Genomic DNA, 24,345 nt, shown 5'->3' with positions numbered 1-24,345 from the left:
ATTGTTTTAAAAAGAGCATGACAACAGAGAATGTTAGGGAAAAACTATTTATATGTGCATCTCTATTTTAATCAGACCCCAATAGTTACATGGGGAGGGGGGCCATTAGCAGGAGGGAAAAGCATGCAACCACGACTGATGACTACAATTTGCATCTTCACCGCAGCTGGCAACACCCACTCATTGGAATGTCACTGAGTTCCTGATGCATGGATAAATATTTCATTGTTGTTGTTTCCCCCAGATCAAAGACCCAGTTTTATTTAGCTACTCGGGGGCGTTGTAAGCAATGGGGGGAAAAAAAAGACTAGGAAACATTTATCAGAGAAATTCAGGCTTCTCAATTTCATCATCTGAAAACCAACATTTATGGCAGAAAAGAGCCTGAAATATACAGATTAATTTAATGACCATACTAAATGGGATTGGCAACTCTGGTCAGTGACATGCTTGTTAAGTGAGACATCATGTGACTTGTGAGTTCACCACTATCTTCTCCACTGATGTCGTTTGTCAGAATGTATAAAGATATTTCAAATTTACATTGGAAACGCGGATGTAAGGAGGGTTACCTTATCTTTGTTTGGTAGACGTGCAAAAAAGCTAGAAAATGTTGGGTTCAAAGACGGCAATTCAGAACATTTCAAAGATTAGCATTCAGCTGAAATCGGAACTTTTCCTCTTGGGACTGAGGGGGAAGCAGTTGGGAAAAAGGCATGGAACATTGTTTTTATATATGATAACTGCAGCAAGACTATTGTGTTACAAAAATTTAAATAATTGGCAAGGCCTAGGACAGAGGAATGGTAGATAAAAATGACATGATTTGTTGAAATGGCCAAACTGAATTGTTTGATTAGAGAAAAGACAATATCTACATTTATTGGTGAATGGAAACCCGTTATGGCCTTTTTTGTGTAAAGAAGAAAAAAATAAGCTTATAATTTATAGTTTTATGATTAGATATAAGAACTGTGATTTAACTTTAGAGGTCAATTTATAATTGTCGTTACACTGCTATAAAGAATATTGGAAGCCACTCTATATCACTTCGCTTTCTTTTCTATTTTTTCTGTTAACTCTTTTTCTTTTTACATTTTAAATTTTTCTTTAGTTTTCTCTTTCACTCTATTTTAGTTTGTATTTTAGCTTATAACTGTTTAAAATGTAACATATGTGTGTGTGTGTGTGTGTCTTTCTGCCTATGTATCAAAATGGCTATCATGTGACAGTGGGCTACTGCAACAATTATAAATGCCCCGATTGCAAAGAACCCAAATTGCGATCCTGTGACTGTGTATGTGTGTGGGGGGGAGGTGCTGCAACACTCATAAGTCACTCTGTCATAAGTTTGCGGACTAGTCATAAAGTTACTTTTCAATGCCATTGCTATGTCATAAAATTACTTTTCTAGAACCATCGTAGTTTTAAACAGTTGTTAAACAGGACAGTTGTTAACAGAGGACTGCCACCTGTACTTTAAGGACAAGTTGCACTTGGGTTGTGAGTACATAGGAAGGTAGGAGGATATATTTTTAGTTCATTCAGAAAATGGCTCTTTTTGTTTCAGCAGTCCAGCTTGAGCAGAGATTCTATAAAACCCAGAAGCATTGAGAATTGCTATAATTTCAAAAAATAAAATAAAATCTCCAGTCAAGGATATACAGCTTTGTGCAACCTCTTTCCTTCTCCCTAAATTGCTACTTTCTTGAGTCGTTCATTTGTAATCTGGCAAGTGGAAGAGAAAGCTGAGAGCAAAATGTTTTTTCTAAAACCAACAGCGTAAGGATGGAGTTAGGGCCTGATCATCCACGCAGTCGAAGGCTTTTGCTTCATAGCCCTGGTCTTGGGTTTCAAATTCAAAACCTGGCTGATAAGAAAACAACTATGTGTTCCTTTAAGCCTTAGGCCTCTAGTCCCCCAATGTTTGAATAAATATAAAAAAGGTGAATTTGAAAAACGTTGAGGTGAAATCAACTAATATTTTCTTATAGCAGAGTGACTGAGTGTGATTCGTTCATGCACATTGCCAGATCTTCTCCATTATCAAACAACCAATAAACTTTCAGCAGCCTCTGCCAGTACATCTAATAGTGAGGGATGCTGGGAGCAACAGTAGGAAGATCACAGATTGTTTCTTCCCCCCACCCTCCAATTAAAGGCCCAATTTAAGGAGAGAATTCTGGGCCAAATATTGCTTTGGGTGTTTGGACTGATTTGCTTGTTGCAATGAAGTCTGATAGAAGCTAAGTTTCCTCTTCAATAAATCCTGACAAAATGAATCCATGTCATTTACTGCGGCTACGGGAAGGAGGGATTCACCTCCCCACCAGCTGTCCCCCTTGGTACCATCAAAGCTTCCTTTGTATGGAGCACCCAGGGATGCGAAACTGCCATAGGAAAGTCTAATTTGCCAATTCCAGAAAAGAAAGGCCCAATGTTACTTCCTAAGCTCTCCTCTCACCCTCCAAAATGCTGGATTAGCACCAAGTAGTATGTCCCGAGGACTGGCCACACAGCAGAACAAGCAGGACCCCAATCTTTTCTGAAATGCTCTAACAGCAAGTAGAGATTCACTTTCTGAGCCCCAAACACCATCGGCCCTCTCTTTTTCCCACAGAGCCGTATAGGGGACTAGGCCAGAGGTAAGAGCTACAATGAGTAGGGGATGGCAGAGATTGTGTATCTGGATCTGGTTGAGGACCCAGATGGGCAGGGGATGGGCAGTCTTTTACCCACTGAGGTAAATCAGCATGTCTTTATTAGGCATAGTCTTTGGTGGGTCGCAATGAACGCGTAGGGCCAGGCTGAGGTCAAGTCAGAGCCCCAAATGGGTGGAAGCTCACTCCTCTCTCCCCCCCACCAAGTACTACTTTTTCTTCCCATCCAGCCAGCTATCAACAAGGAGCAGCATCACATCTGCCACAGTTCTGAAATGTCTGGTTTGAAATTAGGCCCAGGGCTACCCTTTGCCTACCCTGGACTGGGAAAAAGGGCGGGAAGATGATGGGACATGGCCTGGGGAGAGACTTCTCCAGTTTATGTCTACTAGAATAGTACCCATCAATTCAGATCTTTAAGCCCATTTTAAAGCAATGTCCATGCACAGAGTAAAAGCCCCTCCAAAACAAACAAACAAACCCCAACCCACCATTCTTTGCATTATCAGTTAATCATCAATTACAGCCTTGTACAAGTCACTGTAAGTAAGGTAAACATGTTGCCTTAGCTCCACCTCCATTACTGGGAAAAGGGGGCACAGCTGCAACCCTGTACAAGTCCTTTTGGGTTGTATCCCTTGGGCTCCATCCTGCTGGGAGGGAATCAGTGCAAATACTATACAGATAGATAGATATAGATAGATATCTGAAACAGCGAGAACTGACCAGACATGCAAAATGAGGGAGGTGGTATGACCATGACTCAGAAGAAGCTACAGACTCACAAATGCAGCTTGCGGAGAAGAATGCAGGGAGAGAGGCGTTTAAGGAAACTGAACGTTACTCCCAGGACCGCTATACGTTGAGAATGGATTATGGAGCTTTATTATGGCAGGAACACCTCCTCCTCCTCCTCCTCCTCCATGGGGCAACTCCTCTGGACCAGGGATGACAACCTTGGAAGGAGGGAGGCAGTTTCAAAACTGGCAACCTCAAAAAATAAAGCTGCAATTGGCCATGCAGTTTTTGTTTTTTTAAAAAAAACACGTGCCAACTGCAGACAGGCTACTGCCGCCCAGGGCTTCCTACGGGGCAGCAAAGGCAGGTCCACGTAGAGGCAGGTAGCGTAATCAGTAGGTGCATGATTCGAAAGAAATCAATCTGTTTGGGGGAAGGCCCGAGTAGAACAGTGATGAAGGGAGAAACTGCTGTTTTGTGTTCCACTAAGGGGGAAAAGAGTAGCGGGGTTAAATGCCTGCCCCCCTCTGATAACAGTTGAAAGAAATGGTCCGGCCAGAGAGAGGGGAGGCAGGAAAGTTCCAATATCTCTACCCCTCCCCACCCCACCACCCCACACACACACCAGCAGCGCAGCCAAGGGCCAAGCACGGAGGATGGCATCACAGGTGGCACTGAGCTCAGACAGCATCATCCAGGCCTGGTTCAGCGTTGGGAGACGGGACACACTCTTTGCTAAGACGGACGATCTCCTGGGAAAGGAGCTCCAAATCCTGGAAGAAAAGGGGCAAATCAGATGAGAGGGAGCCGGAAAAGGAGACCGGTTCGAAGAGCAGGCATGATATACCGAAGCATGCCCTGCCAAGCAAAATACAGACGTCCCTTTCCAGCCATGCTCATTCTGCACAAATTCATTCTCCCGATTAAAAACTGCTAATTGATCCGTCATTGGGCTTGAATTAAAAAAAAAAAAAAGTCTGGAAAGCAACAAACCCAAACCAACAAAGAGATAAAGAACCAGTGGCAATCAATAGGCTTCATTAAGAGAAGAAAAGGACGGTTTGGAGTGCAAAAAAAGCAACTTCCCTTAAAAGTCCCTGAAAACAAGACTTTCTTCCCCTTTTTAGCCCTGCGGCTCAGAAACCTGGATTCGATGCATTTCAGATCGCATTCTCTCTCGCAGAGTGTTGGACACCAGGAGAGCTAGAACCGGCCTTCATGCCCTAGCCTAGCTGGCCTCTTCTGCCATCCACTCTTAGCTGCCCACAGCTTCTTTCCCAAGTGCACAGTGCCCCCTAGAGGCCATCACTGGGATTGCCACACTACTACTTCTGCCATGTAGCACCTTATCTTTTCCTCCCTACTCAGTGCAGCTAGCCACTGTGTGGCTGGCTTATCTGAAGACTTCCTCCCAGACTAGCATCTTGATCCTCACGGACGGTGCCAAGATAGCATCCTTCTTCTGCCCCACACTGACTGCTCCACCAAAGCCCCAACCTTGAAACAACCTGTCCTCTGAGGATGCTCACTCCCCTCCCCATTCAGACATACGGCTATAAATAGCCTCTTCTTTCCGCTGACATCATTCTTTCGTCCCCTTGTTCCATTAGGACATTGGGAAGATCAGATTCTACATCAAGCTCGTGCTGAAGGGGGGGGGCGAACCCCCCCAATATGCTGCAAAGTCTTTCGCTGGGGCGGGCTCTCTTTCTCTTACCTCAGCATGTGCTTTCGTGATAAAAGCAGGCAAGAGAAGACTCACCTTGCTAGATGAGATAGACACCTATCTAACCCAGCAATCTGTTTCTAGCTATTGGAAACAAGGAAGTTCTCTAAGGCACAGAGAAAAGAGCAATTGATTTCCCCTGCCATCTGATCCTAGATAAGCTGATATTCAGAAGTATACTCCTTTTGAATATGGAGTATCCTTTGGAGATGCCATGGCTAAGAGGAATGCTCTCAAAGAACCACCTTGCATAAATCTTATCTAGTTCTTTGAAACGTCTTTCTCTGTAAGTTTGACAAACTGCATAAATATTGTATGCGGGTCGTGTGTTAAGGGATTTTTCTTGTCACTTTTTGGGGGGGAGGGAGGAGCTCAAAGCACACTCCAAAGGGATCTGAGTGCAATTCTACCCAGACTCTTGCCTATCTATCTGAAAACCCAGCATTAGACCACTTGTATCACTGGAAAACAAACAAAACAAAATGGCTGAGCACTCTGGGCCTAGCCCAGCAGTGGGTGTTAAATGACAAACAGCCAGGAAGTAACATGCCTGCTGTACCATCACCACTATGGCCAGAATGCAGATATCTCTCCTGCAACCCCAGACATATTTCCAAGATCCAAATCCCACCCCCAACCCCCTTAAGCTACTCTTCCCAAAGGCAACTGCATCACCCAGGATCTTGTCTCTGAATGTGGATGGTTGCCCATCTGTGACACCGAGAGAAGGAAGGCTGGAGAAAATGCAGATTATGGGTATGAAGACAAGAATTCTTCCTTCAAGGTCACCACAGTGTTCAGGCAGGAGGAAATTTGCTACTCCCTTAGCTTCCCTTTGGTGCCAAAGCTGGGCTCTTCCTGCCTCTCTTCCTCATCAGTCACCTTGATCTGCAGCTTGAGAAACAAGATAAATGGCCAGGCTGCTACAGCAGCTGTGTGTACACACTTGCTCAGGGTGAAGAACACACAAACTCGGGAGCCAGCCAGCAAAGAGCCTCTCTGTTCCTATTCACTTACCACAGCAGCCTGTTCCTTCCATAAGAACTCTTCCTAAAGCCTCATTTTTCAACAGTTACAGGCTGCGGAGGATTTGTCCAACAAGCCCTATACCTCATATAACAAGTAATTTTCCCTCTCTGGTTGCTGGTCTTAACCCCTTTCCCAACCATGGATTTCTTCATAGTGCTGGATCAGAATTCCTATTGTTGCAGGAATCATGGCAGCTATCATCCAATATCAGGTGGGAATTTATGTTTGGCAAAGGCTGCTGTGGCTTCCTTCAGCATGTCTAGATTGTAGCTGTGCCTTGAATATAGGCCGCTGGGTCCCCTTTGTTCTCTCCAGCCGCTTCTGTATTTTGTTTACGAGGAGCTGCTCCTGATCAGAGGTGGCATTCAGCAGGTTCTGACCAGTTCTGGAGAGCTGCTAGCGGACATTTTGAGTAGTTCGGAGAACTGCCAAATCCCACCTCTGACTGGAGATTTTACAGTATCCTTCCCCTGCCACGCCCACCAAGCCACTCCCACAGAACCGGTAGTAAAAAAAATTTTGAATCCCACCACTGCTCCTGATCATTTGGGTTGCCAACTTTATTTTTTTGGTTTGGCAATTCTGTTTTTCTGAATGTACAGAGCATTTCTTTTAATCAGGAAGAGCAGAAAATAGTTGCAGTATTAGCAATAGTGAAAGCCAGTATGATGTAGTGGTTAAGGTACAGGCTAGAAACATGAAGAGTTTTAGTTCTGCCTTAGCCACAAAGCCACCCGGATGACTTAGGGCCTGTCACTCTCTCTTTTAGCCTAGGATAAAAAAGCAAAGGCAAACTATTTCTGAAAATGTCACCAAGAAAACTGCACAGGGTAGTTCAAGACTAATTCAAGGGCAGACACACACAAAATTATAATAATAATACAATCATCATAGCTCTAAGGGAGGGATGCCATTGATTATCTATAGAACAACTTCAGAATATTTTTCAATTATGGATGTTGGCACCGGGCATCATAATTTAGGATTGCAATAATCTAGCTGAAATGCAAAATGACAGGTACTTATAAAACTGAGCAGGCGAGGATCGGGCCTTCCTCTAGGTAAGCTGACACTAGCAATAGAGACTTCTGTTTACAGGAGACAATGATCAAAAGCATTGTCTCCTTCTGATGGTAACCATGCAGATCCCAACCAAAGGCACATAGCTCACACTTTTTATTCCAAAGTAATTGTTCCAAATAATCCCCCCACTGCCACTATCCGTGTTTTGGTTACTTAGCAATGCCATTTTGCTTTCCTCCTGGGGCAGCCTTTTCTTCCTTACCATGGTGACTTCCAGACATCTTCAAACTAGCATTCCCAGAACTCCATGCCAGCCTGTTCGAAGGCCAGAATTACGCCACCCAATACCCTTCAACCTTTCGCTTTAAAACTCCTACAGGCTTTAGCCAGCATGGGCAAATAGCAAGGGTTTGCACAGGCTGACAGCACCATCCTGGGAAAGACTCGTGCACTGTCCGAGGCCCCGGCATGATATATAAATGCCTGAAAGCTGTGAATGAGATCCCCGGGGACCTCCACAAATGTACCCCAAGTGATCATTTTTAATAAATAAGAAAATGGTTAAATACACGATTGGAAAGCAGTCGTATGAATTATTTTTAATTTTACCCACATTTGAATATAGTTAAAGTGAAATAAAATCCAAGGTTAGTTTCTATCCTAGCCTCAACCATAATATTTTGGAGTGCGGTCCCCAGGGTACCCTTGAATGGCCAAGGAACTAATCCATCTTTGCCTTGCCATAGAAAAGCACCATGTGTTTAATGTAGAACATTGTTGTTTAGGGAAAATACACCCGTTGCTCTAGCATTCCCACCCCAAATCCTGAGGTTTTCCAAGTGAATAAGTTGGAATGATAAGTTCCCAGGGAGCTCTTCTCCAACATCTCCCCTTTGGGAAGAAAACATTATACAGAGATATGAGAGAAGGCGTTCTTGGCTGTGGAAAGCCACTTAGAACATGCCTTCCTTGCAGAGCACAGCCCAGCATTTGATTCCAGTCTTGGTAAATAAAACCTGTCTATTCATTCACCCAAAATGTTGGCTTGTTGTGGCTACAGCATGGCCTTGATTCACCATTTGCTTCTATTGGACTATGGAGTCTGCTCTTAGTGATGTTGCTTGTTTTACTGACTGAGGTTTTTCTTTGCTTGTTTGCATCACAATCCGCATTCATAAGCACCACGTTTGCATTGTCCAGGTAAGTGAGATAAAATATCCTGCATAAATGGCCATTTCCATTTCATACTCTGAAAGTCCAGGGTTCCTGTCGCTTTATGCCTTTTGCTTGGTCCTCCTAGGCAGAATCCCTCCACTCTTCCTCCCCTTGCAGTTCACTGGCTGACTCTGCCCAGTTCCCGTTTCACACCCCCCCCCAAAAAAAGCCTTTTCTCGGGGGTCCACTTACACACCTTCTGTAAGTGCATGTTTTTGGTAAGCTGCTCCTCCAGCATATTCTGTAGTTTCTTGTTCATCTCACGCAGGTTCTCATCTCCTGGCTTCACCAGATCTCGCAGGACACTACTTAGGCTACTTCGATCAACCTGCCCATGAGCCCCAGACACATCTGTCAAAGGGAAAAAGGGCAGGGAGAGAGAGAGAGAGAAAAAAAAAAAGCAGTGACGAAGAAGTTACAAATGAATGTGTAAATGAAATTATGGCTGCAGTGGAAACCGAGCATCTGGGCCACACCATTTGAAGAGGAAAAACAGAAGTCACGTATCGGGTTATCCTTCCTATGAATAACTACATTACTTTCCCTGTAACAGCAGGTTTTTTTCTCTTGAAAAGTGATTTTGTGGAAGAACACTCCTTAGAATGAAGGAGATCATGACTAAGAAGTCTGTCATCCCCAGGAGAAACCAGCCTAAAAATGCTATGGGAACGAGTTTACATTTACATCTTTAAAATTCTGCTCTGGATTCCCTTTTCATAAAATATTAAATTTGTCTCCACCCGCTGGGCAGGGCAGCCTTTCCCAATTTGGTGATTTTTAGAAGTGTTGGATAACGGAAAACTTGCGAATCAAGGTCCATCACATCCAGAGGGTACCAAATTGGGGAAGACTCCCCCACTTATCCACCGGAGCTCTTCCCTTGGTGACCTTTCAGAAGCGTCTAACCAGAGGTTTATTTTAAATGACCTTTGAAGGGAGGAAGATAGATGACCGACAAATGGTTGGTTCTTTTCCCCCAAGCTTCTGAACTAAATGGATCGGTTTTTATAGTTCTTTTATTCCTCTGAACTCGTAATAGTATGCGGGAATGACCTTGCAAGGCAGGAGGAAGTGCAACTGCCTAGACAATGGTCTGATAAATGAAATTTGAGTCTGAAGGAGGAATGGTAGCAAAAGTGGCTCATAGGGGACCCACCCTAGTTTTCAGGAGAATCAAAGTGAGGAAAAGGTGGCGGCGGTGGTGAGACTTTTAGACTTGCAAGGTTTTGTTAATGTAACCTTGGAGCAAAGATAAGAGCTAGTACTCCTAGTTGTGTTTCTTGTCTGGACTACCTCGCAAGACTGACAGGACTCTATTGAGAATGAGTTTCCACGTTCCAAAAGGGGAGGATCAGAATTATGAGAAGCAAATAAAATCTGCTTGAGTAGTACCATTTAATTCCACGGCCAATTGAGAGTTGATCCTAGGATGATGTTAGGGAGCCAATTCAGAGTGAGGTCACGAAAAATTACTCTTAGTTTAAGTGAGAATGAGTGAAGGAAAGAAGCAGCACTGTAAAGTTTTTCAACTTTATTCTCAGTCCTATTTACTGTTCGAAATGCAGCCAAAACGGAGAACTTGCAAGCAGGGGGCCAGCAATACTGTGGAATCCACCCGACTCCCCCACTTCCAATATTAAATGCTGTAATAGTAAATAAAACAGCAACAACTGTGATATCCACCTTTCAATTCTCCCTTCTGGAACTCGCACTTATCCTCCAGTCACCACCTCCCTGTGCCTCTAACCATTACTCACAGCTCTCCTTCCTGGAGTTTGGGCCGGATCTAATCTCATCAGGGATCTGACATGAATGTGGGGGTCTTTTCTATGTAGGAAAGCTGAAAGTTGTTCAACCATGAAATTAGCAAAGCAGCAGGAAAGAAATAACAGCAGTAGGCCAACCTCCGTCCTGCTCTAAGAAACTAGCATGAAAAAAGGGGGCACAGGAATTAAATTGGGTGCAGGACGGAGGGAGCTAACACATTTGCTTGCAGTTTCACTGCTTTCCAGAGCCAAGAGACAGATAACTCCAACAAAAGGGAAGTCTGTATGGCTCTGTGACAGTATAGCCTATTGTTTGGATCATGGGGTTGCAGAGATAAGGATGAGGAAGCAATGACAAATGTGCCTGGAGTACAACAAGATATAAGGCTCTTGAGCACTTTGCTGTAGAACTCGCTCTTCTCAAAACAAGAGTTCAAGTCAAAGCATTTTGACCAAACCCAGGCCCCATATATTGGGGAACAGCTCCAGTTTCAAGGAACATCCAAATAAAATTAAGCCTTTTAAGGTTGCCACTTGGTCAAGCAGCCAGTGCAGAGATACGTTGATAATCACTATTTCATCTGAAGAAACCACAACCTCGAATTTGCCTGCCATTCTCCACCAATGTCCTGCCAGATGCCAGGCTAACTTGGTTGCCTAGCTTCATTCTTGACCGTGTTTGTCCTGATCGGAGCTGATTTCATAAATCCATAGTGGGTTGTTCTTTCGAAACCCCAACTATCCAACCTTTCCAGCTTTCCAAACGGAGGGAACTTACTTGGAAGGACATTTTCACATCAGCTTCCCTAAAATGTAGAAAGTGGTGGAGACTGAGCATTGGTGTCCCTGTTTCCTTTTTCCCAAGACCAGTGGGGAAAGGCCTGCAGGTTGCGCTCTCCCTCCCAAGGCTGTTGAATATAATTTGCTGCCTTGATTTCCAAGACTGATGCTGGACTAAAGCAACCCTGACATCTAGATCAATTCTGCCTGTTCTCCCTTTCAGCCTTCATCAATCCGGCTGTCTCTCAGTACCAAAATCCTTCCTGTCCCTTGGCTATGCTAGTAAGTGTTGCCATATATACGCACAAAGCCTCACAGAAGAGATGGTGGCCATGAATCCTAGGTTTGAATCTAGCTCCCTTATCAAATCAACTCTCCTGACTCAGCTTAGTGCCCATCACACTTTCTGCTCTTCCATTTGTTCACTGGGTAACAATCATCAATGCAAGTTACAATCCACATGTTGCCATTTAACAGGAGCAAGCACCCACTGTTTAAAAATTAGCATTTGATTCTGCAAAAGCTGAATTCTGAAATCCACAGAAACGATACACTCCTCTTTTGAGTTTCTTATTCTGCACGTACACAAGGATCCCTACTTTAACAACAGCAACCACAAAAGTTACACTTTCATTCTACTTTGTCCTCGCAGCTCATCAAATTTAGTGGCCGTTAGTAGCTAGGAGCGTGCCTTCGTTTTCAGAAAAGGAAAATCGCATTTCTTAAAATGCCCAATTTGGCAACCGGTAGTCCCTTTTGTGGGCCATGCTCATGAGCATTCAATGAAAGGGTAAGAAAATATCCATAATTTGCCATCCTGCTCTGGAATACGCCGTGATTCTTAAAAGTTCTGCCAGTGTGTTAGGAAGCCTACTAGCAGGACTTCCTAAAATGTTCTTTAGAAGCATTTTGGTTCAAACCCCCTCTTCTGTCAAATTTTCACTCACTTTATTGTGACCTTAACGAAAAACAGCACAGTTTGAACGCTATAGTCTAAGAGGACAGGATAAGATCTAATGGACTTAGGCAATAAGGAGATAGATTGCTGCCATTAGACTACTGTGCCCTTACACAGCCACAAGTTTTCCTTTCCTCTTGCTGGCATTGGGTTTCAATCTACAAGATCTGTCCATTATTTCCTCACTTTGGCACAACACATTTGGGCAAAGATCCGAAAGTGTTACAGAAGTCGCAGTCGTTGCATTTTAAGACAAGACCAAAAAAAACCCAAAATACTCTGTGAAGTATCTGGGGCCCTTGGAATCAAGTGATTAGAATATGGAGCTAGATTCAATTACAAAGATTTGGAGGGCAAATCAGGCTGCAAATGACCGCCCGTTCATGCAAAAAGGAAACAGCCTGAGATGCAGGAGGAGGAGGAGGAGGAGGAGGAGGTGGTGGTTTGTATTTTTAGCATTCATGAAATATTCACTGGCTGAGTTGTATATTGCAAAGCTGAGGCAAAGGCGACCCTGCACAAGCTATTTATAGCTGACTTCTGTTTCGTGCCCATAGCACAGTTCAATGTGGATGTACAAAACACGTGCCCAAAGGACGCCCCCACCACCACCCATCACTTGACGATGTGGCTGCACAGCTCTTCACCTCAGCAGGCAGACTTTTTCTAAGACACCCCTTCTTCCTTATGATCCCACCCCCCCCACCCCCCCCCACCCCTTGCAACCTGTCTGCTCCTTTGCAGTTCTGATCCACCAGCGGAACAGCAGCCAGATCCTACGTGACAGAGATGCTCTAAGGGCAGTGGAGCCTGTAGAGGAGGGGCCGGCAGAGGCAACGGACAATTAGTCCCTTGTGGGACTGGGCTGGGGAAAACTGCGGGGCACAGCCAGCAGGGGGAGCACTGGGAAAGCAAGCTGTCGGAACAGCACGTTGGGTTTGTGACTCAGTCTCCCAAATGATTTCCTGAATGATTTGCGGAATCTAGCATTTTTCAAACGCTGGCTGCTGACTTCACATCCATTTTCATGGGTCATTCTTGGGCAGGAAAGAGTTTCCTTCGGAGCACAACACTAACCACAAACCAAGGTAACTCTAAAAACTATCTTAGTGAGCACTCCCCCTCCTCTTTCCCCTGCCACACACAAACACACATTTCCTTCCCTGGCTGTTTCATTCTTGACAGGAAGAAAAATATGTTTAAAATGGCATCCTCTTAACCTCGTAAACAGCTTAGGTGCTCCTCCTCACCGACTTGATGCTGGAAGCATTATGGCCGCTAATCCTGAATTCTTCAGTTTCTGAACCTGTAAAATCCCTATTTTGTTAAAAAGATAGAGCAGTCCATTTTGGACAGTCCATTGATTCAAGTCAAGTATGTTGTAATTGTACCCACCCAAGTGTGTGACATATGGCATGAACTGAAAGTAAATTTAATGAATTGAGAGTATTTGCTTTAACTTGGAAAAAAAAAAGAGTTAAAAGCAGCTTCTAATCCTGCCGGCAAGGTTTGTGTGATTTTGAGTGACAGCACAGAATTGACAGGTTAAGAAAAGGAAGGAGGACTATTCAGCAGGATGGATTTACTTTGGTTAGGAAATGGGACTTGTCAGTCTCTCACAATAGCAGAGATCTGTTGAAAGCCAAGCATCTATTGAAGATCAAAGTGCCCACTGCTTCCTGATGATCATTCAAGATCATCGATCACCCTTACATCTGTTCAAACCTTAGTGTTCCAGAAAGGAAAACTCGAGTAGATGGAAGAGAAGCAAACGAAGTCTGGGAAATACCTGCAACTTCGTAAAAAGAGAGGTAGATTCCTCTATGGAGCTGCTTCTCAATAAGTCAAGGTGTTTGCATACAAATGGGTGATTATGTCTACATGATGTTTTCCATATGAATGCAGATCCTACATCAGCCATGCGACACTCATTCCAAAACGTGTACTTTTCTCATCCGGCCTCATCAGAATCATAAATGAAAGTAACATCAACCCAAATGCTTCAGAAACCAAAATCCCGTATCCTGAAAAACACATCACAAGAACCAATAGAAGTCTCTACATCAATAACACTACACAACTATCAGAAAGAGCTTATTCAACCCAGCAGAAAGCTTTGAGAGAGTGGCCTCCCTAAACATTCTCTACACAGTATGCGGGCAACAGGTTCCCTCTTGCATTATAATATCAACCACATGCCAATCTAAGCTACATATTTGAATGCCAAACAAGAATATTTTTTCAAAGAAGCCTGTGATATGAGAGGGCAGCAGAAATTAAGCAGATTTATCCAGCCCTATTCATATAAGGGTCTCCAGGCAATCTGGCCCAGTGATCAAACTTGCAAAATTTCATCACTCACTTTCCAAAAGATTGTGGAACAAAGAGTTGTTGTATGAAAGACGTAGCTACTGGACGTCATTTCCTAGGGAAGTTCTAAGCTTCAAAAACGGACTATTCTTCCAAGTTTGCCATTAGAAGGTTAGAGATTTTAAAAACATATAAAACCTGTGGGTTCTAACCCTCTGAAGCCTAGCATACAGATGAGCAGGATACGTCCCCTGTCTCCCAAGCAGCTTCTTTTCCCCATCATCAAATGCTTTGAAAACTTAGAGCTTCCTGAAGAAGGTCAAAGGAAACAATGGGTTAAAGACTTAGCTAAATATGTGTCTTGGAACCACCAAGTGCTATTGGGATATCAAGCTACAGCCAGGCCATGCAAACAAACAAATAAACAAACAAACAAACAAAGGAAGTGTTAAAACACCTGAGTGTGTTTTTCCCTTTATACTGCAGGATGGTTGAGTGGGAGCAGCTCCTTGCCTCTTCCCTTTGTCTGGGACTTTGATGATGAACTAATATGCTTCGATAGCAGATGCTGCAGACCTTGTCACTGCTGCAAAAAAAAAGGTCCCTAACCACCTGGTATCATCAAGTACACATTAAGACACAGGGGAAAAAATCCCTTTTGTGGGCCAAGTCTGGCATGGAAGCAACATCAGATAAATTAAACAACCTGAATCATTTATTGTCTTCTTGAGTCTACAGGTTTCTTTCCACCTCTCCTGGATTACTCAGAAATAAAAATCATTGGGCATGGACTCTTTTCTGGTACTAGTACTCAAGCACTGATTCTAGAAATCTCTTTCAATAAACGTGGATACTGGCAAAAGAAAATATACTAGGTGAAGAGAGCACAGTTGAGGTCCAAGGTCCCTTTTTCTTCACCCAGATTTATCCAACATTATACACTCAATTCCATATTTTTTTTCCTCTGCAGTCATAATCTTTTTTAATTTAAACCTGCCAGATTCTTGCTTAATCAACTGGAGAGAAAGTGGAGGGATGAGGTATTCTTGATGATCCTGCATTTTTATTTTGAATTTCAGTGTTTTAATGTTTTTATCTCCCATCAGTTCTGTGCCCAAGAGATAAAGAGTAGAACTATGCTTGGTCCATTTAATCCCTTGGGAGCGGACTCTTTCTTCCTTACCGTTTAATTCTGCTAACATTCACTTTCTAATTTCTTGTGAATCTTAACCATTTTTAGAAAATACACCACAGACAGTTGTGAGATGCCAAGCTCTCATTTCACATCATGATGCAATCCAAAAATGGAACAAGAAGACCTTCACCGAAGCTCAGCCAGACTGACATTAGACAGGCAACATCACCTCTGCTTTCAGCCTTCATTCCCCTGTTTTTTCCCTGCAACCTCAACTTTCTGGTTGCTTCCTCCTGAAGACTACAGTTCTCACCAATGCGGCTGTCCATCACATAGGTCTCAATAATGGCACTCTTCCGGCATAGGTCCTCAGCCATGGAGGCACTACTGACTTCAAGGTGCTTCACCTAACCGAGAAAGATTGCATTATTTGTTACTGCCAAGCCTGCTTCCCACAAGGCCAATGCTATTCTTAGACCTGGGAATCATCTAGTTTCAAGCAATGTCTCTTAAATGGGGCAGACCAATCTTTTTTTCCAACCTGCTCACTTTATCCCAGACCTCACAGAGTTTGTCTGTGTTTCTGGCTGATTCCCCCAAAAGTTCAGAATTGGTATCTGTCTTTCAGAATCAGCTCCCCAGCCACAACCCCAAAAGTCAAGATCAGGCAACACTATCAGGATTAGAAGCAAAGTTGGTGGACTCCTACATGGGCCCTTGGGAAGGCAGGCCAAGGCCACTGTGTGCCTGCTTCCAAACTAGGGGGTCTATACTGTGGAAAGTCCAGGAAATACTGACTAGCCCAGGGTCTCACAAAATCCAAACCTAAAACCCAGGTGGTTTTATACCTTCTCCTCCAGTAGCCACTTCTCCTGCTGAACTTCAGCCAGCCGCTGGAACAGTTCTGAGATCTCCTCATCTGAAAGGTCGGCTGGCCGTGGAGGTTGCGACTGTGACTGTGGGCTTCCTGTGGTTGACTGCAGGTAGAAAAGGTAAAAGGCAGATGTATCACTTCCTGACATTCAGGCCTTTTACTACAGGCGCAATTCAGTTCATTTGCAGAAGAACTCAATTTCCACCAACCAGGCAAATCATTTATCTCATGTTTCCTCTTTATACAATCATAGACATCTGTGCTGTATATAAAAAATATTTTACATCTGGCTCTTACTACCAACTATTCTTTTCCATTTAAAGCATTTGAAAGCAGTTCCTCAAGTGGCAAAGTAACTGGGAATTAATTATGGAAGTTGTAATTTATCATGACTAGAAGCTGCCAATTGAAAAAGGTTGCGATCTTAAAGCTAAAGAGATAAGAACATACAGTACATTTTCCTCATGGAGATGTTATGCACACCTTTGGGAAAACATCATTAAACATCATTTGTCTAATTTTTCCAGATGATAACAAAAAATAAATTCACTAGTAAGTGCATGGGGGACTCAAAAGTTATACTGGTTGCAGTCAGTGAAATAAATTGGATGTAGGTGAGTGAGGTAGTGGAACTGCTGAACCAAGGCCTATGATGGGGTAATGGACTGGGTCATTACCAATAATCCAAAATTCAATCCAGAAGAGATGCTTTGCCTGTCCGGTGAATAAAGTTGTACCTATTCTGAATGGAGTTGCCCTCATCTTAAAAGTTTCAGGGTCATAGCTCTGGAGAGCTTCTTGACTGAAGCATCTTTCTCTCGCTATGGTTCAATCTGATAAAGACACTCTCATCACAGGAATTCATGCCCTGGTAACTTCTCATTTAATTAGGGCAATGCATTATACATTGGGTTGCCCTTAATGACATTCGAGACATTTCAATTAGAAGAAAATGCTGGCAGAAGATTACTGAGTGAAACTGGGCAATATGAACATACTATGCTTGTACTTTATGGAGTGGCTTCCAATTAGTTTCTGCTCCCAAGTCAGAGTGCTGCTTAATCTATCAAGGGCTTCACCCTTGGATCTGCAGTCTCTGAAGGAACCCTTCATCGCACTTATTTCTATTTGTACCCTAACATTCTTTCTTGGAGAGGCGGTTCTGGCTGTCCTTCCACCCTGTGGTGCAATGAAGGCGATTTGGCCTTTTCAGTGGTAGCTCCTGGAATGCCCTCCCTCACTTGTAGGTACAAGCGGGGTGGGGCCATCTTCATAATTTTATCTGCGCTGCCAGACAAAAATAGGCTTTTAATAATGTCTGACTCCTGTTGACGTTTTTAATATTTTCACATATTTTATTTCCTCTTATTGCTTTAGTTATTCTTTGGCTGATTTTACTTTGTAAGGTCATGTGCTTTAGAAAATGTTTAAAGATAGGCTATTATAATTTAACCTATTGTTCTTAACTGTTAATGTAACTTTAATTATAAAGGGCCAAGATTTCCCAGCTTCCAAATCTATTTGCAATCTTAGAATTCCTCCACTATGTTTAAAAAATATTAATTCCATATATTTGCTACACACATTTAGGTTCTGATTCACGATACAGCCAGCTTAACAAAATGAGTCAAACATGAGTAGGGAACTAGGAATCCTTCCATCAGCCTCCTTCCTGCTTTTTTTTTATTCAGGCTTCATTAACTTCCTTGCACTGACATAATGTTTCAGTAAAGTTGTGTTTTGATTTACTGTTAGCAAAGGTTTTGGCAGACAATACAAATTATGAGTATCAGTAATTAAACAACAAGTGTGAATTACTCTAAACATCTGTGAAAGCATTAGATTACACAAGAACAGATTTGAAAAACAGGTGAGTTTGTTATTCTGATAGGGATCACAGACTCCTGAAGCAAGGATATACTCAAACCATCCTATTCCTTAAATATTTAGGCTGTGTTTGTCCACTCGTGCCAGCATTTCCCATCTGGCTGCAGCTGGCTGACCTTGGAATCCCAGAAAAAGAAAAGAAAAAAAAAGAAAGAAAAAAAATCTCCCCAAAACTTGAAGACTGCAACCCTAATACTGCGGCGTCAAATGAAACTTGCTTGGGTGAATTACAACCTCATGCTTCACCGATGCAAGAAATGATGCAGAGCAGGAACGAGGGGGGGGAAAACTCACTTGCCCTTCACGGAGAAAAGGAAAAAACTAGACAGAAAGGGCCATTTCAGGAAATGCTGTTATTTTCTGTTGGGAAACAGAAAATTATTTTATGGGAATGAGACTCATCCCCACACGAAGCAAAGCTTCATCATTCAAGAGCCCTGGTTTCTTTGGCCTAGAACAAGGTCTCCAACCTTGACAACTTTAAGACTTGTGGACTTCAACTCCCAGAATTCCGGCAGTTGAAGTCCACAAGTCTTAAAGTTGCCAAGGTTGGAGAACTCTGGCTTAGAAATCCGGGCTTCTGATTTCTACCTCTGTATCCCTCACCTTGTTACTACCAGCCACGGATCCCTCCTTCATGATTTCACGATAACTGAAGGATGAGATGCTGCTACTGTCTCCCGTCTGAGTCCGACTGGGGGAACTGATGTCTGCCAGGACAAGATCCTCGATCCCTGGAAGGAAAAGAAAATGCTAGAAGATGTCCATGAAAGGAGCTGCAATGACTTATTGGACCATTTGACCAGGAGAGAAAACATATGCAGATAGTAGCATCTTCAAGAAAATTAACTTCATTCTAGATACTCTATGGCAAAACTTAGTTTTGCTTTTCAGGAAGGCAACATCCAGCTTCGACTCTTTTTTTTATAATAATTTTTATTAAAATTTAAACTAGTCTTGTCATTCAGTCCTAATCAGCAAAAGTCCATTCAGAATTACTAGAAAGAACAGCTTATGTTTTAATCTAAATCAAATAAATCAGTTTCATATTTAGTTTCCTTTTAATGTAACTTATTGCCTCTAAAAATGCAGTAAGTCTTTTTCTCATGTCTTTTATCTATCAACATTCAGATCCAGTAAAAAATCTATTAAGAAACAACAGAAACAACATATAAAGAATCTTAATCTTTAATCTCTGAAGAGCACATTATTTGAAGTGTGCTGTAAATGTATTTATCATTTTCTCTTTTTCCTCTCAGAAAATCCTTCACGAATTCAGCATGGATTAGAAATAACACCTATATTTTAATCCTAATCAAATAAACCAACTTTGTAACCCTTTATTTTACTTTTAACACCATAGCTACCATTTTTTTCTAATACAATAAAAATATATTCTTCCCATATCTTAAGACAAATCTTTAAAGCCTCATCACTGTCTTGGTTTAGGATGACTCGTTAAAAATGACTAGAAAAAAACTACATACATACATACATACATATATACATACATACATAAATCTTGATCAAATAAGCCATGTTACATTTCTTCTTGTTTGTTTTTTTTAAAATCTTGATGTTTAACCCCTTTAAATAGTGGCTCAAAAGCTGTTTCTTAGCATTTTCTCTTTTCTCCTTATAACACCTTCATAACACATCTGTTTTCTAAGTCCAAGGTAAGAAAATTGTTCAAGTCACTCTTTTGGTTTATTATTTGTGTGTCCCTTTTAATTATTAAGATATCAGACAGTTTCATTTGATTAAGTGTAACATCCTTTTCCATATTATTCTTGTAACTTGTCATTACAAAATATCCTTGAATTTTTCCAAAGTTAAAATATTTTCCTCCATTCTGTATCATCTCTTCTCCTTTAATTATAATCTTCAGTTCTTTCTGGTTGGCTCTAATGCCCAATCTTCAAAATCTCTCATCATGTTTTTTTCTAATCCACAACATTTTCTCACGGGAAAATGTCTTACACTTAGATTCAAAATCTTCATTTGTTTTAAATAGGGTTTTGAATAAGTCACAAAAAGGATTCATATAATTAATTTCAAAATCTTATTTCCAACCTATCTAGCTTCTTAGTCTGCTAATAAATTTCCATAGTCAACATTCTAATAACCTTTTGCTGTTTATTTTTTTAAGTTCTTAAATTTACATAAAACCTCTTTCACAGAGGATTGAAGAAAAATCATCCAGTGTGATGAAACTTGTTGTCCTGACGGTTCTTAACTTCCAAAAAAACATTTCCTGAAGTAATTAAGAAAGGAAGTGGGCAAACCCAATGTTTGTTTGAAGGCTCTGTACTGCAAATGTGACTTTTGCTTGGCTCCCAGAGCTCTAAAACCTACTGGAGACCATTGTTTTATGATCTTCTTGCAGAGACCCTCTGTGTGGAATGCTTGTAGGTGATCCCAGGTCCTTCCCTTTGTCCAGAAAAGAATTCTGAGGCACTAATTCTCCCAAGACTTTATTCTGCTGTGATTATCAGTTTTGTAGTGGAGCCATCTTCAATAGGCCATTGCTTCCCCAGAGGTCAACCAACATCAACTCTGAATAGATGTCATCATGACTTTTTCATTTTCCCAGGCTTTGAAACAGAACTAGCAGATGGATAGAATAGTTTGTGGACATGTGAGAAATTAGATTCTATTTTTTCACAGAGTCAACATGATAGGAAATGCTCTGAAAAAGATGTAGGCAGAAGCAATGAGTGATTGCCCATTTTTAGCAGGATTTGCTTCAGCAACCGTATGCAAATTCCTCTCTTCTAATCATTTTGAGCCTAACTCTGATCTCATCTGATGTCACATCTTCCTCAGAGAATTAACAAACTAACCTTGAGAATAGCAGATTGTCACTCTGCAGCTTTAGGTATCACAGATGGCCTAGAAACAGTGAGACTCTTCCTAGACCTACCTAGGAATACAGACAGTTCTGACCAGGGGGTCGTGATAGTTATGTGGGAACCACTTTGGGAGACAGAATGGAGAGCCACAGATTGAACAACTGACATATAAAATATGTCTCTGAAGGAAAGGAGGGAAGAAATACTTCCAGTGTGACAAGATTCTGTTAATGTAACCTTACAATAGAGACAAAGCTAATACTCCTGACTGTGCTTCTTGGGTGGACTACTTTGCAGGGCTAATAGGGTGATGTTGCTAATCCAGTCATACACAGACAAAGAGTAACAATAGCTTTTGAGCCTCATGCTTCCACAACCCCCATGAAGTCTTCAAACTCCCTCTACTGGTCTAAAAGCACAGGATGCTATCCTCTTAAATATGCCATATAGGAGTTAATGAGCACAGGTTAGCAGCATTCATTGTGCTTAAGGCCAGCATTAAGGTAGCTTGTATCTAATGCAAAGGCTGCTAAAGAGAGTTGTGAGTGGAAGAAATGCATAGAGAAGTAACTCAGCCTTTCCGTTGCCATCCCCTCTCCCATAAAGATTTCAGAAGTTTTGACTGCAAGGCCCAAATTACCTTTTGTATGACCACAGCAGATTCTTTGTTTCCAGTCTTAGCTTGTGTATGTGTTGAATGTTCTACTTTAAAGCTTTCGATTTTCACTTCTTTTTTTTGAAAGTAATGTAAAATAAAGTACAAAGTAAAGTAAAAAATAAAAAATAAAGCAATGAAACAAAACAAAGTAAAACAAAATAAGAGGCAGTCTCATTTGGAAACTCCCCTCTTTATAATTTTTTAAAAATTTTTTTACTCTGGTACATTTAGATGAACAGATTAAAAAAAAATAGTTTTAAGAGAGATGATCATGTACCATCCAGGGGTGGGACGCTACCGGTTCTGCCCTGTTCTATAGAGCCGGTAGCTCTGAAGAGCAGCAGACACCAAACCGGTTCTGTGTTTGCTGCTGTTTGGCCCGCCCACCCACCTGGGTTCTTACCTGACCTTTATTTCCTGCTTTTTCAACCTCAGTGCTTTGTACGGCATATGTAGTCATCAAACCGGTAGTAACACCGGTTGAATCCCACCCCTGGTACCATCATATGATGTACCGTCATGCAGGGATGAAATGTATAAGGAAATGGGTGAGACTATTTTAAAATGAGGAATCCTTAACATACTAATGTATTACGGCGTACAACCATGATCCAAATAGAGTTAAAACCAAGTTGATCTGCATCTAGTTTAGCCCACCTTCTTTTGAAAATCACTAGAATCCAAAAGCAATTGACTAGCAGCCATTAGCTGAGCAGATTTTTGCTATCCAACTGTTCCTCCTAAGATTTTCATTTAGTTATGGGGGGGCTCTGGATAATTTTGAGCTACCTGCCTCTGGACTTCACAATAAACTCTGGTTTACAAAAGCTTGCAGGTGTATGAGACAACAAACCCCAAAATTCTCACAGTTGATAATTCTGGAGGTTACAATCCAACATACTCAGAAGATATCAGGAGGTCTTAGATAGGAAATGAGTCTCCCCACTGATTAGATTTATGTGCTTCTCCTCTCTTCAACTGGGAAAGTTCTGAGGAGAAATTCAATAGCTTCCACTTTTCTTTTAGACTAATTATGGTTGTCACATTGCCTGAAATGGGCACTTTGTGATTAATCTTATGTATGATTTACTTGAACGCAGGAAGAATCAATCCATTGATTGGGAAACCAAAGTTAAGTGTAGTTCACTGTTCAGGAAAATACAGAAGCAGAGAGACGTAAATGGACCTGGATGGGATATTAAATTTATCCTGAGGTCCATACATAGCCATTAGCCACCTCTTCAGCATAAAAATAACAAAGCAATAAGCATGCAACTAACAGTTTGATGTCTTCAGTCTCCTCCCATTACCAACAGCCTTTTCAATCCATTGACAAGTGGGGTAGCGTGGGAGTGTCCCATAGATACCTTTGAAATTTGAGATGTCGCATGCTCTTTCATAAAACAACTGCCAAGACAGGGTGGTAGTTGTGCATTCAAAAAGAGACTGCCATAGCATACATAGCCCATCACAAGACACAACTGACCAGACAGCAAACGAGTGAGATTTACCACTTCGTTTCTCCTCTCAGAGTCCTTATTTGTTAATTAGGTTTGCATTTGCCTTTCATTCAGGAGCTCAAGACAGCTCCTGAATAGCAGTTCGTCTTCCTATTTTCCCTCAGAACAGCATCGGTGGGGTTCAATAGCCTAAGAGAGAATGAGTGACCCAAAATCACCCAGTTATTGTCCATGGTGGAGAGTGGAATACAACCCAGACCTCCATACTCCTAGTTCAACCTTTTCGCTATTGCATCACACTGACTCTCTGTTCTTGACTTGACAGCCCCCAGCTTAGCTTTGTCTGGCCAAGTTGTCTAACTATCCTGAATCAAGCCACCAATATTATTTTTGTTTTCTATAAAAAAACATCTGAGACCTCTGTGGGGTCCAGAGATATACCTGAAAACCCAAATAAAGTTGGCAGCTGTTACTTGGCTTTTGCCTATCAAAATTCTGATTTTAAAAAAGTAAAGATACCTGTTAAAATACTTGGGTGAGCCTACAAGCCTTAAGGCACCATGTAGCAGATTGTCAGCCTCTGGCTAACTGTGTTATTCCACTGCAGGGGAGAGCTAATTTCCACCATCCTTCAAAACCATAAACCAAATTGTCACAAATCACGGGTGGACCATGTGCTGTGTAGTGACAGTAGCCAGCATGCATCCTGCATTTGGGTGTCAGGCTTAATCATAACCTACTGTGGTTAAGGAGATGGCAAACTTCCTTCTCCAAACTTCTTCAGAGAAAGCAGATGGCATGTGTGGGACACTAACACATAGTAGAGCGCATGTATTGGACAAACCAACCTGCTATGTCATAGTGTAACCCATCTTATCCATCATACAAGAGTGCTATGCAGATAAAAAGGAGAAAAATTACTGTCAGTTTGAAATCAGGAAAAAAACTGAGAACATGAAGCCACCTTGGAAAATTGTACACATATATAATCCGAAAAGGCAAGGGACACTTTTAAAAAAGCAGATTGCAGAATGTGGCTTCCAATACAGACCATCTGGTGCATCGCCAATCCACTAAAACAACTGAGCGAGCTTTCTTTTGCTTTTGAAAGGGGTTGTTTTAGCAGAAAACGAAGACCAAGCTTCCAAAAGGGATTTACGATAAGCGAGGTTAAAACAGGCTACTGAGGAGGCCTTCAAAGGGGAAAATCTGCAACCCTTGCTACCTATTCTGTTTTAGTCTTCTTGACTTAGAGACTCTTAAAACGAGTGCTT

General features: G+C 42.0%; 1 protein-coding gene across 4 annotated transcripts in view; it reads right to left on the bottom strand.

Annotated features, from left to right (window-relative positions):
* Positions 1 to 317: 317 nt before the first annotated feature.
* Positions 318 to 24,345, bottom strand: part of GRIPAP1 (GRIP1 associated protein 1) — a 68,944-nt gene continuing 44,916 nt past the window's right edge. For all 4 annotated transcript variants that reach the window (XM_026711510.2, XM_026711509.2, XM_087925683.1 and 1 more), the window contains 5 exons: positions 18,708 to 18,835; positions 16,189 to 16,317; positions 15,654 to 15,747; positions 8,588 to 8,742; positions 318 to 4,171 (listed from right to left, as the gene is read on the bottom strand). In XM_026711510.2, coding sequence (XP_026567295.2) covers positions 4,079 to 4,171; positions 8,588 to 8,742; positions 15,654 to 15,747; positions 16,189 to 16,317; positions 18,708 to 18,835 — 599 coding nt within the window. In that variant the 3' untranslated portion in view covers positions 318 to 4,078. The remainder of the gene's footprint in view (positions 4,172 to 8,587; positions 8,743 to 15,653; positions 15,748 to 16,188; positions 16,318 to 18,707; positions 18,836 to 24,345) is intronic.

The sequence above is a fragment of the Pseudonaja textilis genome, chromosome 2, assembly GCF_049901715.1.
Source record: "Pseudonaja textilis isolate UNSWEBS1 chromosome 2, rPseTex1.2, whole genome shotgun sequence".
Classification (NCBI taxonomy): Eukaryota; Metazoa; Chordata; class Lepidosauria; order Squamata; family Elapidae; genus Pseudonaja; species Pseudonaja textilis.
This window is presented reverse-complemented; position numbering and strand designations above follow the sequence as displayed.